The 18,027-nt window shown below is 46.3% G+C and overlaps 1 protein-coding gene across 1 annotated transcript in view; it reads right to left on the reverse strand.

Annotated features, from left to right (window-relative positions):
- Positions 1-397: 397 nt before the first annotated feature.
- Positions 398-18,027, reverse strand: part of LOC142185444 (solute carrier family 53 member 1-like) — a 48,851-nt gene continuing 31,221 nt past the window's right edge. The window contains exons 11-14 of the mRNA XM_075260875.1: positions 15,593-15,784; positions 2,861-3,030; positions 2,126-2,262; positions 398-611 (exon numbers count right to left, since the gene is read on the reverse strand). Coding sequence (XP_075116976.1) covers positions 398-611; positions 2,126-2,262; positions 2,861-3,030; positions 15,593-15,784 — 713 coding nt within the window. The remainder of the gene's footprint in view (positions 612-2,125; positions 2,263-2,860; positions 3,031-15,592; positions 15,785-18,027) is intronic.

Below are 18,027 nucleotides of genomic sequence, written 5' to 3' on the forward strand. Positions count from 1 at the left end.
GAACCCTAGAGTGACCCTAGTGTTAGTCTACAAAATTTATATAGATTGTGATGGGTTTCTGAAAATTTCATAAAGATGTCTGAATTCCAACTCATTTGTCCCAATTATTCTTCCTCCAAAGACTGAGATTCATGCTGCCCTCTTATTCTTCAAAGGACCCTTGCTTTCCTGTTCTGGTGGGGTTTTAAGCACCAGGAATGGGTCCTAGTTTGGAGCTCCATCCCCTCCATTCCAATTATAAAGTACATTTATTCGGGGTTTAGTTTTGGGTGCTTTGTCGCACTTTAAAATGATCACACTCTACTTTAATCTTTTTTACATCTCCTTCCCTGGCATATTCCTTGGTATCACTAGCTATCCCCTACAGTCCCTGAGTAGGTTAATAAGGATTCAATGCTTACTTGGCTCTTCTCAGAGAAATCTTATTTTTCCTCCCACCACCCCGCACTCTCCTGGGGTGTTTGCTTCCATTCTCTTGATCCATTAAATGCTCCAGAGCCACCTGACTGTAGACATGGACGGGGGCTATGGAGATGTCTCTGACTGCCCGGAATTGGCCGCAGTTATTTAAGTGTTCATTCTCCAGCCGGAAGAAATTCCATATAAGACGTCTACAAAAGCAAAGAAGTATTCTCATTACTACCTATCAATGTGTCTTGCAGATTATGACACTGTGAAGAGCCTCAGCGAATGTCTACAATCTGGGCTCACCATTGGATCCTACACCAGTGTAAGTCTGGGATTTACTGGGCCCACCAGAGAAGAGAGCCCCCTCCATGTTCTACACAACATGCTTCATGTCCACTAATCTAAGTGACAAGTGCTTGGATCTAAAGTGAGCTCCCTGGGGTCCATTACTGTGTCAAGGGCCACCAAGAATCCCCTAGTAGTACCTTGGTGGTCACATTCAGACCCTCTCCTCACTCTTCTTCTAAGAACTTGCCAACCCCTTGTTCATAATAACCTCCTGCAAGTCTAAGGGAACGACATTGGTCTTTTTCAGAACTGGCACACAAAGTGCCCAAGTCACATATAAAATGACTGCTAGCCCAGCAGCCCAGATGACTTGCCCGCTGTTCCAGGAGCCCATGAGGTTGCTCCTCTTTTCAGAAGCCTCCTGGACAGAGAGATGGCAAGTATGTTATAATAGGTACCAAGATTTCAGGGGATTGTGAGGCTACAACTCGTGGAGCACCACCAAACCAACCTTTTGGCAAGTCTCCACAAAGCTTAATAAATCTTTAGGAAAAAAATAGCTGAAATGAATTCTTTGTAGTCCATGTTCTGTCACCCCAGCCCTGTATGATACCCAGTTTTTGACAGCTAAGGACTATATCCAATGGCAAGATTACTATTGCAGTAACAATCATAGATGGGTTCCCCCTATAGATTTGGGTTGTTCTGGTCAAGCTGTAGGGATCTCCAGCTGAATATGTATGGACTATGAAGGGGCACATTGATGCATTATGGTTCCTGTTGTACTCCTACATATATGAGGGATCAGTGAAAACTGATGTATTAGTTGCTGTTATTGAACAGCCCCCACAAAGATACAAAAATTCGTAAGACTCCAGCGAAGATGTCCTGGGTCCCACTGCAAGAAATGAGCCTGCTTGACATGCTATATTATATGAGGCTGCTTTCACACGGAGATAACACTCCGCTCATTCTGACACGTAAACATGTTCAGAGTGAGTGCAGTAAAACAGAATCCCATTGAGTTCAATGGGTTCGGTCTTACGCGCGCTACCAATTGAACTCAATGGGAGGCTTTTTTACCTATTGCTTTCAATGTGATACGTGCATATCATATTAGCAATAGGTAAAAAAGCCTCCCATTGAGTTCAATTGGTAGCGCGCGTAAGACCGAACCCATTGAACTCAATGGGATTCTGTTTTACTGCACTCACTCTGAACATGTTTACTTGTCAGAATGAGCGGAGTGTTAACACTGTGTGAAAGCAGCCGAAGACTCCATATATTATTTATATTGTGTATGTGATTGGGGAGGACTGAGGGCACACAAGTTGGTTTGAACATGGCAGGTTCTGCCGTTGGATTACATTCGGAGCTTCGGAGTATTGCTTATAGCAATCCCACAGGTATAAACACAAGTCCCATATACCTAAAAACCTCTAGAGGTCCCAGGATGCAGGTCACCAACTCCGACTCCTCCGAGTATATGTTTTGTGCATAAAAGACATTGACCGCCCATGTTATCCTCAGGACGACATCTCCAACAATGGCCGAGTAGTAATATATCTGAAACACAATACAGTATAGACTCTTAGGTGTGACTAATGTATCATCATTTAACTAGGCAGAATTGCCATTCAGGAATTTGGTAAAGCAAGGTGACACCTTTATGCAAGTTCCAATGGGGATCACTTTGTCACCCAGCTTCCTCAGGAGTAGATGTAAAATAATACAGTATATAACAATGTTATTTTTAGGTTCACACAATTATAGTTTGACTAATTATTTGACGTTATAGCAGTAGCCTCCATCTTTGTATCCTTCAATAGGCGCCGCTCCACTGATTCTGGCATACTTGGAATTTTTTCTCTAGCCCTTACCATACTGGAGCAATCAATGTTGTTAGTTTTGACACTCAATATGCTAATTAGTCTCTCCACTGTCAGGTAGGCAGTGCCTGCTCCAGCTCAGGACCGCCCACCTGACAACAGACAGCTTAATTGTACTAAAACTAACAGCAACGATAGTTCTGGAATGGTGTGGGCTAGAGAAAAAAATCCAACTGTGACAGAATCTGTGGAGCAGCAGCTATTGAATGATGTAAAGAGTTGGAAGTGGTGAAAGGTCTACTTTAGTTGTATACAATCCTAACTCCGACTCTTACCTTTTTCGTATAGACCATCTCATCTCGAAGGAGCTTGTTCTGTGCGTTCACTTCCAGTAAGCCCCAGTCCATCTTCAGGTCCCACAGGGTGGTGAATACTGTGCCCACGCAGGCTGCCACCACCCACCCATAGAAATAAAACGACTCTCCAGAACTCACCCGGGGCCACGCTGTAACATACAAGCAGACATTTTGATGTGTTCCATTTCCCTTCACATCGAGACCAGCTCAGTATTAGATTTATGGGGCTGCGGAGTAAATCAGACGTAGGTGCTATTGATTATTCCTGAGGCAAATACACTTCATGAATCTTTTTATTTATTTCCACATATTGCGAAAAGCTATTTTGCTGCAGGAGCCAGAAGTGGAGAACAATGTAATATATTATTAAGTATATTTATGTATTTCTCTGACTTCGGCAATGTGCATTCCTGATACAATGATTCGTCAAGCTCCTGGGCCCCGATGCAGGCGCTACCCCTCTATACATGGGACAATCCTAAGGGATTGGGGGATGTATCGCTTTATAATAGAATTCCCATTTAAGGAAAGCTGGGTAACCGTCCCTATGGGAGATGGTTATAATGTACAATAGACAGTATAACATGGATTAAGGTCTTAAAGGGGATCTGTCCCCTCTCTCCTTACATGTCTTTATCAGTTTTCCTGGAGTTAACTATTCTGAAGCACTTTTTCTCATATCTCTGCATTGTGTATTCCTCTGTTATTCCTCCTGAAAATATATAAATTAAGTGACAAGTGAATGTTCCCTTCCCCCATGCGAAAACAGAGTCTCTCCTTGCAGTTTGCGTCTCTTTCAGCACTGGACAACAGTCATCAATCTATTAATACAATTCTAGGAGGAATAACAGAGGTATTGCCAGGAGCATATACAAGGGGGCTGTGGCTCAACTGAAGTTCCCCAAAGCTTTGTGTAGCAAAGGCAGAACGTTGCGGTGAAACTCACAGCAATAATGGATACACTGCAGATTTAAAGCTTGGTGTGCAGATCACTTTGCATCATATCCCTATGCAAACCTTTGTGGCAAAAAAAACAAAAACATTCTTTTGCTGTGGCTCATCTTTAGATTTATTGGAGGGTCCCCACAGCTTACAGCCTTTGCTGCTGGTCTCCATTGGTCTTTATTAGAGATGAGCGAACACTAAAATGTTCGAGGTTCGAAATTCGATTCGAACAGCCGCTCAATGTTCGTGTGTTCGAACGGGTTTCGAACCCCATTATAGTCTATGGGGAACAGATACTCGTTAAGGGGGAAACCCAAATCCGTGTCTGGAGGGTCACCAAGTCCACTATGACACCCCAGGAAATGATGCCAACACCTCTGGAATGACACTGGGACAGCAGGGGAAGCATGTCTGGGGGCATCTAACACACCAAAGACCCTCTATTACCCCAACATCACAGCCTAACAACTACACACTTTACACACTCAATACCACCTCTCTGACAGTAGGAAAACACCTTGAAACATGTGTATTTGGCACTTGCAGTGAGGAGAGCTTGTCACCAGCAGTGAATTTGGCCCTTGTAGTAAGTTGAGGTTGGCACCAACATTTGTTTTGAAAATCAGGGTGGATTGAGCCTCTAACCAGCAGAGTTTGGGCAAATTCATGGTGGAGGGAGCCTCTAAAAACCCCAGTTTGGACCAATTCATGGTGGAGGGAGACTCTAAAAACCCCAGTTTGGACCAATTCATGGTGGAGGGAGACTCTAAAAACCCCAGTTTGGACCAATTCATGGTGGAGGGAGCCTCTAAAAACCCCAGTTTGGACCAATTCATGGTGGAGGGAGCCTCTAACCAGCCCAGTTTGGACCAATTAATGGTGGAGGGAGCCTCTAAACAGCCAAGTTTTGGGAAATTCATGGTGGAGGGAGCCTCTAACCAGCCCAGTTTGGACCAATTCATGGTGGAGGGAGCCTCTAAACAGCCCAGTTTGGGCAAATTCATGGTGGAGGGAGCCTCTAACCAGCCCAGTTTGGACCAATTAATGGTGGAGGGAGCCTCTAACCAGCCCAGTTTGGACCAATTAATGGTGGAGGGAGCCTCTAACCACCCCAGTTTGGGCAAATTCATGGTGGAGGGAGCCTCTAACCAGCCCAGTTTGGACCAATTAATGGTGGAGGGAGCCTCTAAACAGCCCAGTTTGGGCAAATTCATGGTGGAGGGAGCCTCTAAACAGCCAAGTTTGGACCAATTAATGGTGGAGGGAGCCTCTAAACAGCCCAGTTTGGGCAAATTCATGGTGGAGGGAGCCTCTAAAAAACCCAGTTTGGACCAATTCATGGTGGAGGGAGCCTCTAATTAGCCCAGTTTGGACCAATTAATTGTGGAGGGAGCCTCTAACCAGCCCAGTTTGGACCAATTAATGGTGGAGGGAGCCTCTAAAAAACCCAGTTTGGACCAATTCATGGTGGAGGGAGCCTCTAATTAGCCCAGTTTGGACCAATTAATTGTGGAGGGAGCCTCTAACCAGCCCAGTTTGGACCAATTAATGGTGGAGGGAGCCTCTAACCACCCCAGTTTGGACCAATTCATGGTGGAGGGAGCCTCTAACCACCCCAGTTTGGACCAATTCATGGTGGAGGGAGCCTCTAAACAGCCCAGTTTGGGCAAATTCATGGTGGAGGGAGCCTCTAACCAGCCCAGTTTGGACCAATTAATGGTGGAGGGAGCCTCTAAACAGCCCAGTTTGGGCAAATTCATGGTGGAGGGAGCCTCTAACCAGCCCAGTTTGGACCAATTAATGGTGGAGGGAGCCTCTAAACAGCCAAGTTTTGGGAAATTCATGGTGGAGGGAGCCTCTAACCAGCCCAGTTTGGACCAATTAATGGTGGAGGGAGCCTCTAACCACCCCAGTTTGGGCAAATTCATGGTGGAGGGAGCCTCTAACCAGCCCAGTTTGGACCAATTAATGGTGGAGGGAGCCTCTAAACAGCCCAGTTTGGGCAAATTCATGGTGGAGGGAGCCTCTAAACAGCCAAGTTTTGGGAAATTCATGGTGGAGGGAGCCTCTAACCAGCCCAGTTTGGACCAATTCATGGTGGAGGGAGCCTCTAAACAGCCCAGTTTGGGCAAATTCATGGTGGAGGGAGCCTCTAAAAAACCCAGTTTGGACCAATTCATGGTGGAGGGAGCCTCTAATTAGCCCAGTTTGGACCAATTAATTGTGGAGGGAGCCTCTAACCAGCCCAGTTTGGACCAATTAATGGTGGAGGGAGCCTCTAACCACCCCAGTTTGGGCAAATTCATGGTGGAGGGAGCCTCTAACCAGCCCAGTTTGGACCAATTAATGGTGGAGGGAGCCTCTAACCAGCCCAGTTTGGACCAATTAATGGTGGAGGGAGCCTCTAACCACCCCAGTTTGGACCAATTCATGGTGGAGGGAGCCTCTAACCAGCCCAGTTTGGACCAATTCATGGTGGAGGGAGCCTCTAAACAGCCCAGTTTGGGCAAATTCATGGTGGAGGGAGCCTCTAAAAAACCCAGTTTGGACCAATTCATGGTGGAGGGAGCCTCTAATTAGCCCAGTTTGGACCAATTAATTGTGGAGGGAGCCTCTAACCAGCCCAGTTTGGACCAATTAATGGTGGAGGGAGCCTCTAAAAAACCCAGTTTGGACCAATTCATGGTGGAGGGAGCCTCTAAACAGCCCAGTTTGGGCAAATTCATGGTGGAGGGAGCCTCTAACCAGCCCAGTTTGGACCAATTAATGGTGGAGGGAGCCTCTAAACAGCCAAGTTTTGGGAAATTCATGGTGGAGGGAGCCTCTAACCAGCCCAGTTTGGACCAATTAATGGTGGAGGGAGCCTCTAACCAGCCCAGTTTGGACCAATTAATGGTGGAGGGAGCCTCTAACCAGCCCAGTTTGGACCAATTAATGGTGGAGGGAGCCTCTAAACAGCCAAGTTTTGGGAAATTCATGGTGGAGGGAGCCTCTAACCAGCCCAGTTTGGACCAATTCATGGTGGAGGGAGCCTCTAAACAGCCCAGTTTGGGCAAATTCATGGTGGAGGGAGCCTCTAAAAAACCCAGTTTGGACCAATTCATGGTGGAGGGAGCCTCTAATTAGCCCAGTTTGGACCAATTAATTGTGGAGGGAGCCTCTAACCAGCCCAGTTTGGACCAATTAATGGTGGAGGGAGCCTCTAACCACCCCAGTTTGGGCAAATTCATGGTGGAGGGAGCCTCTAACCAGCCCAGTTTGGACCAATTAATGGTGGAGGGAGCCTCTAACCAGCCCAGTTTGGACCAATTAATGGTGGAGGGAGCCTCTAACCACCCCAGTTTGGACCAATTCATGGTGGAGGGAGCCTCTAACCAGCCCAGTTTGGACCAATTCATGGTGGAGGGAGCCTCTAAACAGCCCAGTTTGGGCAAATTCATGGTGGAGGGAGCCTCTAAAAAACCCAGTTTGGACCAATTCATGGTGGAGGGAGCCTCTAATTAGCCCAGTTTGGACCAATTAATTGTGGAGGGAGCCTCTAACCAGCCCAGTTTGGACCAATTAATGGTGGAGGGAGCCTCTAACCACCCCAGTTTGGACCAATTCATGGTGGAGGGAGCCTCTAACCACCCCAGTTTGGACCAATTCATGGTGGAGGGAGCCTCTAAACAGCCCAGTTTGGGCAAATTCATGGTGGAGGGAGCCTCTAACCAGCCCAGTTTGGACCAATTAATGGTGGAGGGAGCCTCTAAACAGCCCAGTTTGGGCAAATTCATGGTGGAGGGAGCCTCTAACCAGCCCAGTTTGGACCAATTAATGGTGGAGGGAGCCTCTAAACAGCCAAGTTTTGGGAAATTCATGGTGGAGGGAGCCTCTAACCAGCCCAGTTTGGACCAATTAATGGTGGAGGGAGCCTCTAACCACCCCAGTTTGGGCAAATTCATGGTGGAGGGAGCCTCTAACCAGCCCAGTTTGGACCAATTAATGGTGGAGGGAGCCTCTAAACAGCCCAGTTTGGGCAAATTCATGGTGGAGGGAGCCTCTAAACAGCCAAGTTTTGGGAAATTCATGGTGGAGGGAGCCTCTAACCAGCCCAGTTTGGACCAATTCATGGTGGAGGGAGCCTCTAAACAGCCCAGTTTGGGCAAATTCATGGTGGAGGGAGCCTCTAAAAAACCCAGTTTGGACCAATTCATGGTGGAGGGAGCCTCTAAACAGCCCAGTTTGGGCAAATTCATGGTGGAGGGAGCCTCTAACCAGCAGAGTTGGGGGAAATCAGGGTGGAGGGAGCCTAGTATTAGCAGAATTGTGCAACGCTTATGGTGGATGAGTATGAGGATGCGGAGGAATTGGAGAGGTTGAGTACAGACATGGAGTTTCATGTTGGGGTGCTTTACACAGGTGGGCACAAAAATGACGGCTCTACCCAGTGGTGGTTCATTTTTATCAAAGTGAGCCGGTCGGCACTCTCAGCTGACAGACGGGTGCGCTTGTCAGTGATGATGCCACCGGCTGCACTGAACACCCTCTCAGATAGGACGCTGGCGGCAGGACAGGACAGCACCTCCAAGGCATATAGGGCAAGTTCAAGCCACAGGTCCAACTTCGACACCCAATACGTGTAGGGCGCAGAGGGGTCGGAGAGGACAGGGCTGTGGTCGGAAAGGTATTCCCGCAACATGCGCCTATACTTCTCACGCCTGGTGACACTAGGACCCTCCGTGGCGGCACTTTGGCGAGGGGGTGCCATCAAGGTGTCCCAGACCTTAGACAGTGTGCCCCTCGTTTGTGTGGACCGGTGAGAACTTGGTTGCCTACTGGAGGAACTGCCCTCCCTGCCGCCAACGTCACATGCTGGAAACATCTCCATCATATTCTGCACCAATTGCCTGTGGCAAGCATTGATGCGATTGGCCCTCCCCTCTACCGGAATAAAAGACGAGATGTTGTTTTTATACCGGGGGTCAAGGATAGCAAAGATCCAGTACTGGTTGTCCTCCATGATTTTGACAATACGCTTGTCGGTTGTAAAGCACCCCAACATGAACTCAGCCATGTCTGCCACAGTGTTAGTTGGCATGACTCCTCTGGCCCCACCGGAAAGTTCAATCTCCATTTCCTCCTCATCCTCCATGTCTACCCATCCGCGCTGCAACAATGGGACGATTCGAAGTTGCCCGGAAGCCTCCTGTATCACCATCACATCATCGGACAACTCTTCTTCCTCCTCCTCCTCCTCCTCCTCCTCCATTAAACGCAGTGAAGCGGACAGATGTGTGGACCTACTCTCCAGCTGTGACGGATCGGATGCTATCCCTAACTCCTCTGTGTGATCTGAGTTATCCCTGATGTCAATCAGGGATTCTCTCAGAACACACAAGAGCGGGATTGTAAGGCTCACCATCGCATCCTCAGAGCTCACCCTCCTTGTGGACTCCTCAAAGACCCGTAGGATGTCACAAAGGTCTCTCATCCATGGCCACTCATGGATGTGAAACTGAGGCAGCTGACTTTGTGGCACCCTAGGGTTTTGTAGCTGGTATTCCATCAAAGGTCTCTGCTGCTCAACCACTCTATTCAACATCTGAAACGTTGAGTTCCAGCGTGTGGGGACGTCGCACAAAAGCCGGTGTTGTGGCACATGCAGGCGTTGCTGGAGAGATTTTAAGCTAGCAGCGGCTACTGTCGACTTGCGAAAGTGGGCGCACATGCGCCGCACTTTCACCAGTAGCTCTGGAACATTGGGGTAGCTCTTTAGGAAACGTTGCACCACTAGGTTGAAGACGTGGGCCAGGCATGGAACATGTTGGAGTCCGGCAAGCTCCAGAGCTGCTACCAGGTTCCGGCCGTTATCACAAACGACCATGCCTGGGCCCAGGTGCAGCGGCTCAAACCATATTGCCGTCTCATCGAGGAGGGCATCCCTCACCTCGGAGGCAGTGTGCTGTCTGTCCCCCAAGCTGATCAGCTTCAGCACAGCCTGCTGACGTCTACCAACGCCAGTGCTGCAACGTTTCCAACTCGTAGCTGGGGTCAATCTAACAGCGGAGGAGGAGGCGGTGGCGGAGGAGGAGGCGGTGGCGGAGGAGGAGGCGGTAGAGGAGGAGGAGGAGGAGGGGGGTGTTCTTCTCGTGTCCCTGCCAGGAATGTTAGGCGGGGAGACGAGGTACACCGGGCCAGTTTGGGAAGCAGTCCCAGCCTCAACTACATTCACCCAGTGTGCCGTCAGTGAAATGTAGCGTCCCTGTCCGCATGCACTTGTCCACGCGTCGGTGGTCAAGTGGACCTTTGTGCAAAGCGCGGAACTAAGGGCCCGCCTGATGTTGAGTGACACGTGCTGGTGCAAGGCGGGGACGGCACACCGGGAGAAGTAGTGACGGCTAGGGACGGCATAGCGAGGTGCCGCAGTTGCCATCAGGTCCAGGAAGGCGGGAGTTTCAACAAGCCGGAACGCCAACATCTCCTGGGCCAGCAGTTTAGCGATGTTGGCGTTCAAGGCTTGCGCGTGTGGGTGGTTAGCAGTGTATTTCTGCCGCCGCTCCAATGTCTGAGAGATGGTGGGTTGTTGTAAAGAAACGCCTGATAGTGCCTTTGATGGTGCAGGAGAAGGAGATAAGACAGGACCAGGGGAGGATGAGGTAGAAGTCAACAAAGTGGCGGAGGCAGATGAAGTGGTGTCCTGGCTCGTCCTCTGGAGTGCATCGCCAGCACAGTCAGCAGTGGCAGTGGCAGAGGCAGAGGCAGAGGCAGTGGCAGTGGCGTGAACGGCAGTCGGCCTTTGTCCTGCCGTTGCTGCCTGCCACTGATTCCAGTGCTTGGATTCCAAATGACGGCGCATTGAAGTGGTGGACAGGTTGCTCTTCTCAGAGCCCCTAATCAATTTCGAGAGGCAAATTGTGCAGACAACACTATATCTGTCCTCGGCGCATTCCTTGAAAAAACTCCACACCTTCGAGAAACGTGCCCTCGAGGTGGGAGTTTTTCGGGGCTGGGTACGAACTGGAACATCTTGGGAGATTCCGGGTGTGGCCTGGCTTCGCCTAAGCTGCTGACCTCTGCCTCTGCCTCTAGCTACCCTTTTTGGTGCTGCACCTGCCTCAACATCCACACTACTTTCCCCGCTTGACATCCCCCCTGTCCAGGTCGGGTCAGTGTCCTCATCATCCACCACTTCCTCTTCCAACTCCTGTCTCATCTCCTCCTCCCGCACAATGCGCCGGTCAACTGGATGCCCTGACGGCAACTGCGTCACATCATCGTCGATGAGGGTGGGTTGCTGGTCATCCACCACCAAATCGAACGGAGATGGAGGAGACTCTAGTGTTTGAGCATCTGGATACAGATGCTCCTCTGTTAGGTTCGTGGAATCGTGACGTGGAGAGGCAGGTTGAGGGACAATGAAAGGAGCGGAGAACAGCTCTGGGGAGCAGGGACAGTTTGGGTTATTGTTCTGTAAAGCTTCGGAATTTTGGGAGGAAGGAAGACAAGACTGTTGGGTAATAGGAGGAGAGGAGGCAGAGTCTGACTGGCTGCTGGACAATGTGCTGTAAGCGTTCTCTGACAGCCATTGCAAGACCTGTTCCTGGTTCTCGGGCCTACTAAGGTTTGTACCCTGCAGTTTAGTTAATGTGGCAAGCAACCCTGGCACTGTGGAGTGGCGCAATGCTTGCTGCCCCACAGGAGTAGGCACGGGACGCCCTGTGGCTTCACTGCTACCTTGCTCCCCAGAACCATTCCCCCGACCTCGCCCACGGCCTCGTCCACGTCCCTTTCCGGGAGCCTTGCGCATTTTGAATTCCTAGTTAGAAATTGGCACTGTATACCAGTAGTAAAAATTGTGGGTGCACGTAACCCCAATATATTCTTTGAATTCCCAGTCAGACACTGGCACTATATGGCAGTAGCAAGAAATGAGGGTATTTGTATTCCCAATATACTCTTTGAATTCCCAGTCAGACAATGGCACTGTATACCAGTAGTAAAAATTGTGGGTGCACGTAACCCCAATATATTCTTTGAATTCCCAGTCAGAAACTGGCACTATATGGCAGTAGCAAGAAATGAGGGTATTTGTATTCCCAATATACTCTTTGAATTCCCAGTCAGACAATGGCACTGTATACCAGTAGTAAAAATTGTGGGTGCACGTAACCCCAATATATTCTTTGAATTCCCAGTCAGACACTGGCACTATATGGCAGTAGCAAGAAATGAGGGTATTTGTATTCCCAATATACTCTTTGAATTCCCAGTCAGACAATGGCACTGTATACCAGTAGTAAAAATTGTGGGTGCACGTAACCCCAATATATTCTTTGAATTACCAGTCAGAAACTGGCACTATATGGCAGTAGCAAGAAATGAGGGTATTTATAACCCCAATATATTCTTTGAATTCCCAGTCAGACAATGGCACTGTATACCAGTAGTAAAAATTGTGGGTGCACGTAACCCCAATATATTCTTTGAATTCCCAGTCAGAAACTGGCACTATATGGCAGTAGCAAGAAATGAGGGTATTTATAACCCCAATATATTCTTTGAATTCCCAGTCAGACAATGGCACTGTATACCAGTAGTAAAAATTGTGGGTGCACGTAACCCCAATATATTCTTTGAATTCCCAGTCAGAAACTGGCACTATATGGCAGTAGCAAGAAATGAGGGTATTTGTATTCCCAATATACTCTTTGAATTCCCAGTCAGACAATGGCACTGTATACCAGTAGTAAAAATTGTGGGTGCACGTAACCCCAATATATTCTTTGAATTCCCAGTCAGAAACTGGCACTATATGGCAGTAGCAAGAAATGAGGGTATTTGTATTCCCAATATACTCTTTGAATTCCCAGTCAGACAATGGCACTGTATACCAGTAGTAAAAATTGTGGGTGCACGTAACCCCAATATATTCTTTGAATTCCCAGTCAGACACTGGCACTATATGGCAGTAGCAAGAAATGAGGGTATTTGTATTCCCAATATACTCTTTGAATTCCCAGTCAGACAATGGCACTGTATACCAGTAGTAAAAATTGTGGGTGCACGTAACCCCAATATATTCTTTGAATTACCAGTCAGAAACTGGCACTATATGGCAGTAGCAAGAAATGAGGGTATTTATAACCCCAATATATTCTTTGAATTCCCAGTCAGACAATGGCACTGTATACCAGTAGTAAAAATTGTGGGTGCACGTAACCCCAATATATTCTTTGAATTCCCAGTCAGAAACTGGCACTATATGGCAGTAGCAAGAAATGAGGGTATTTATAACCCCAATATATTCTTTGAATTCCCAGTCAGACAATGGCACTGTATACCAGTAGTAAAAATTGTGGGTGCACGTAACCCCAATATATTCTTTGAATTCCCAGTCAGAAACTGGCACTATATGGCAGTAGCAAGAAATGAGGGTATTTGTATTCCCAATATACTCTTTGAATTCCCAGTCAGACAATGGCACTGTATACCAGTAGTAAAAATTGTGGGTGCACGTAACCCCAATATATTCTTTGAATTCCCAGTCAGAAACTGGCACTATATGGCAGTAGCAAGAAATGAGGGTATTTGTATTCCCAATATACTCTTTGAATTCCCAGTCAGACAATGGCACTGTATACCAGTAGTAAAAATTGTGGGTGCACGTAACCCCAATATATTCTTTGAATTCCCAGTCAGAAACTGGCACTATATGGCAGTAGCAAGAAATGAGGGTATTTATAACCCCAATATATTCTTTGAATTCCCAGTCAGACAATGGCACTGTATACCAGTAGTAAAAATTGTGGGTGCACGTAACCCCAATATATTCTTTGAATTCCCAGTCAGAAACTGGCACTATATGGCAGTAGCAAGAAATGAGGGTATTTGTATTCCCAATATACTCTTTGAATTCCCAGTCAGACAATGGCACTGTATACCAGTAGTAAAAATTGTGGGTGCACGTAACCCCAATATATTCTTTGAATTCCCAGTCAGACACTGGCACTATATGGCAGTAGCAAGAAATGAGGGTATTTGTATTCCCAATATACTCTTTGAATTCCCAGTCAGACAATGGCACTGTATACCAGTAGTAAAAATTGTGGGTGCACGTAACCCCAATATATTCTTTGAATTACCAGTCAGAAACTGGCACTATATGGCAGTAGCAAGAAATGAGGGTATTTGTATTCCCAATATATTCTTTGAATTCCCAGTCAGACAATGGCACTGTATACCAGTAGTAAAAATTGTGGGTGTATATAGCCCCAATTCTATTGCTAGGGGACTTGCAGGGTATTTCTGGGGTGAAGGTGGGGGGGCACACCGTTGGAACGGGTATCGGGGTATATATCGGGTATACGGGAATACACTGACAGTGTATTCCATTCAGGATCCTGGGAAAGCTGGGTTGCGGCGATTGAGCCCGTCAGTGCCACGTTACACTGACAAGCTTCTCCCTGGAATTTAGCTCTTACAAGAGCTGTTGGTTGTCTTCTCCTTCCTATCCTAGCCTGTCCCTGCCTACCCAGAATCTAAGCCCTAGCTAGCTGGACGGAAACCTCCGTCCTCGGTGAATTGCAAGCTCAGAATGACGCGAAGCTGGGCGTCGCTGTTCTTTTAAATTAGAGGTCACATGTTTTCGGCAGCCAATGGGTTTTGCCTACTTTTTTCAACGTCACCGGTGTCGTAGTTCCTGTCCCACCTACCCAGCGCTGTTATTGGAGCAAAAAAGGCGCCAGGGAAGGTGGGAGGGGAATCGAGTAATGGCGCACTTTACCACGCGGTGTTCGATTCGATTCGAACATGCCGAACAGCCTAATATCCGATCGAACATGAGTTCGATAGAACACTGTTCGCTCATCTCTAGTCTTTATCAATGCAAATCTGGGGTCACGTCACATGATCCCAGCAGTCATTCAGTGATACTAGAGCCATCATGTTGATAGGTCATCAATTAAAGATGGCAGGGCTCTGACACCTGGGCCTTTATCTGATCAGCTTCTTGGAGAGGCCACAGCATTCAGGTGGGTGCTCTTCAGTACTTACCAGTCACAGCACCATAGATTTTTATAGTGGCTGTACTTGGCACTGCATCTTATTCCATTCACTTGAGTGGGACTGAACGGCAATCGGGCCATGGGACAGATGAATGTGATGTCACATGGCCTGCTGCCACTTCTAACAGCTGATCTGCAGGAGTCCTGGTGCCTGACCCCCCCCCCCCCCCCCCAAGATTATTCAATTGACGATCTATACAAAAGGTAGGTCATCCATTAAAATGATCAGAAATCCCCTTTGTTATAATTCTATACAGCATCAGCGCCCCCTAGACCATCTTTAGTGTAAATACATTTATAAATTTAATTTCTGGTCACGGAAATTTACTTTTCATGTTCTAACTGTGAAAACAATGAATTCATCTAAGGATTCAGTGCCAGACGGTAATCTCTATTACTAATGGAATATTCCCCAGAAATTGTAATCTATCCAGCAGTGGATGGCAGCTAGACCAAGAAATTTGTATTTTTTTATTTTTTTTTGCAATCTTAAATGTTGTTTTCCCTTCCATGAGAATTAAAATATCTATAAGACAACATCCTGACAAGTGTGTTTAGTTGTGTAATTAACCCCGCGTGTTGTGAAAGCCACCAATAAGACAGAATTAGCTGATAATTTCATACATAATTCATGGCTGTTCCAAGGCAGCTTGATGCTTCCAAGCAGAAAATAAGATTTTTTTTTTTTGTGCTTCTACCCCGCCCCCCTTTTTATTCGTACCTTTTTCATTGGAGAACATAGAAGCAAATGTCACCATAATAAAGACAGTTGAGTATTTGCCTGCATTCATTATGTGAGAGAATACAGCGCTGCTGTCCCAATAGCGTCTAAGACATTGTGCAAATCTTATCCAGGTAGGAATGCACTGAACCAAACTTCTCACTCCGGGAGAGTTGTTGGTACATTGGAGACCTGCAAAGACCAAAAAGTGGATAGTTAGGCCCAGTTCACATCTGTGTTCGGCAAATCCGTTTTTAAAATCTTCCAAAACTAACTTTGAACTGTCCGGATTAAAACCCATTGATTTCAAATGGTTTTAACAGTAATCCCTATGGATCATTTTGTGACGTTTCTGTCTGGTTTAAGTTTTTTTGTGCAGAGAGAAAAGTAGAACTTTCAGGACTTCGCCTCCGTACTAAAAATAAGGATTCTAGGCGGACATCAACCTTTCCTTTTTTTTTTTTTTTTTTTTTACATTGAGGCCTATGAAAAATGGAATCCAAACTGATAGCAATCGGTTTATCGGTTTGTGTCTGCTTTTCAATCTGGTTTTCCCTCTATAATGGGGTCTGTGTATTTTCCGTGCAGTCTCTGTATGAATCATGGAGAGAGGAAAATAGTTCTTGAAGTACTTTTCTCTCTGCATGACTCATGCGGACACCGCGCAGAAAACACACGGACCCCATTACAGTCTATGGGGTCCATGTGTTTTCATTGCTCACTGCTTTTTAATACATTCAATATTCCGTTTGAGGGGTCCCCAAGCTGACTCCCCGAACAGAATACCGAAAGCAGATTTGAATCCGGCCTAATCCATCTAAGATAAACGGATTCTGGTATCCGCTGTGTAACCTTTTGGAAACCTTTTTGCAGCAAACCGTTTTTCTCTAAAAATGGTTTGCAAGCGGACGGATACCAGATGTGAACCCAGCCTCAAAAATATAAGACATACATGTATTGCCTCATTCCCACTTGCACCATGAATCTGCCGAAAATGCAGAAAAACAGATTGGGGACGTTTCCATGTGGTCCATTTACAAACCCATTTCAAAGGGGTTTTAAAGCCGTTTGCAGCTTCTCCGCCGTGAGACCGCTTTTTTTTGGACACACGCAAAGCGCTGCATGTTTGACTTTGTGTGCGTCCATTTTGGTTTTTTTTGTATGTGTGGTTTTGAGGTCTGTAACATTTTTATCGTTTGCATCATTCAACTAATTCCTGCATATTTTTTCAATGACACATAGGGTTTATTTGTATGTTGTTATTATTTTTGCATGTCTTAATTTTTAATATCTGGAAAATATAAACAAAAGAGGAAGGAAAAAAAAAAATTTTGGGAGGGGGGAGCTGAATTTCCCTGTAATTGGGGCTGGTACATGTAACCCCAGTGCAGGAGGAATACGGCCTCTTCTATAGAGCTGATCTGAGCCGTTTAGAATAGTACATAAATAGTACAAATAAAACATAAGTTATACTATTTATCCTCATTAGACAGAATTCTGTTTCATTCAGCCAACATATTAGGGCATGCAGTCATGCTGGCGGTGGGGGTCTGTGACATGAGGATGATAGGGACATCAATGGATCCCTCCGTATGTTGTAGAGGTCCTAATTAGAGATTAGATCGCAGGCCTGGAGAAGTCACATGCACAGCTGATGGTGTACCAAGTGAATTCTAATTTTATTATAAGAAAAAGGTAGTTTAAATACATTACAGACAAAGAGCTGGCTTGGCTATTCTAATTAGTATAACATGATTGGTTATGGAGATATAAGATAAGCCTGGCACATGACTATTGGCTGAGGCTCATTATAACTTTCCAAACTGGGATGGACTTTCCCATGAAACAAAGAAGGATTCAAAATACTTGTGTGAGCTAACATCCCAGACTATGTCTATATGTATATATCATGGCAAAAGAGATAAGATGACATGCTCCAACCTAATTAACAATAAGCTACATAAACTCTGTGTCTATACACACTCTAAGTGACCATTATATACCATAAAATATGACAGAGTGCCCAGATACCATAAGATTAATACTTTTGTTGGTTATGTGTCCATACATCATGTAAAGGAGATAAGAGATATACAAAGTCAGCTGCATCTTCTCAAAATGAGGCCCTTGAGAGATAAGGATTAGCAACCTATGCATTAACGTTCATTATCACATTCCTTAAAGTCTAACAAGGGGCCTCCTTGACTTAAGCAGAAAAATACATACTTATACAATTTATATGTGAAAAAGTACAAGATGGCTGCCAAAATACAAGATTAGAGGATTTGACTCTCACAGGGACCTTCTTCCATAACCAAAAGTGATAAGCTACAACAGAGTGACTCCTGCACTGGAAAGTTTGGTTAAGGTAAGGTTTTCATGTATTTGGTGTCCATAAATGTAGCCTATGGAGTTATAGGACACCATTTAGTGTA

The sequence above is a fragment of the Leptodactylus fuscus genome, chromosome 11 (genome assembly GCF_031893055.1).
Source record: "Leptodactylus fuscus isolate aLepFus1 chromosome 11, aLepFus1.hap2, whole genome shotgun sequence".
In the NCBI taxonomy this organism is placed as follows: domain Eukaryota; kingdom Metazoa; phylum Chordata; class Amphibia; order Anura; family Leptodactylidae; genus Leptodactylus; species Leptodactylus fuscus.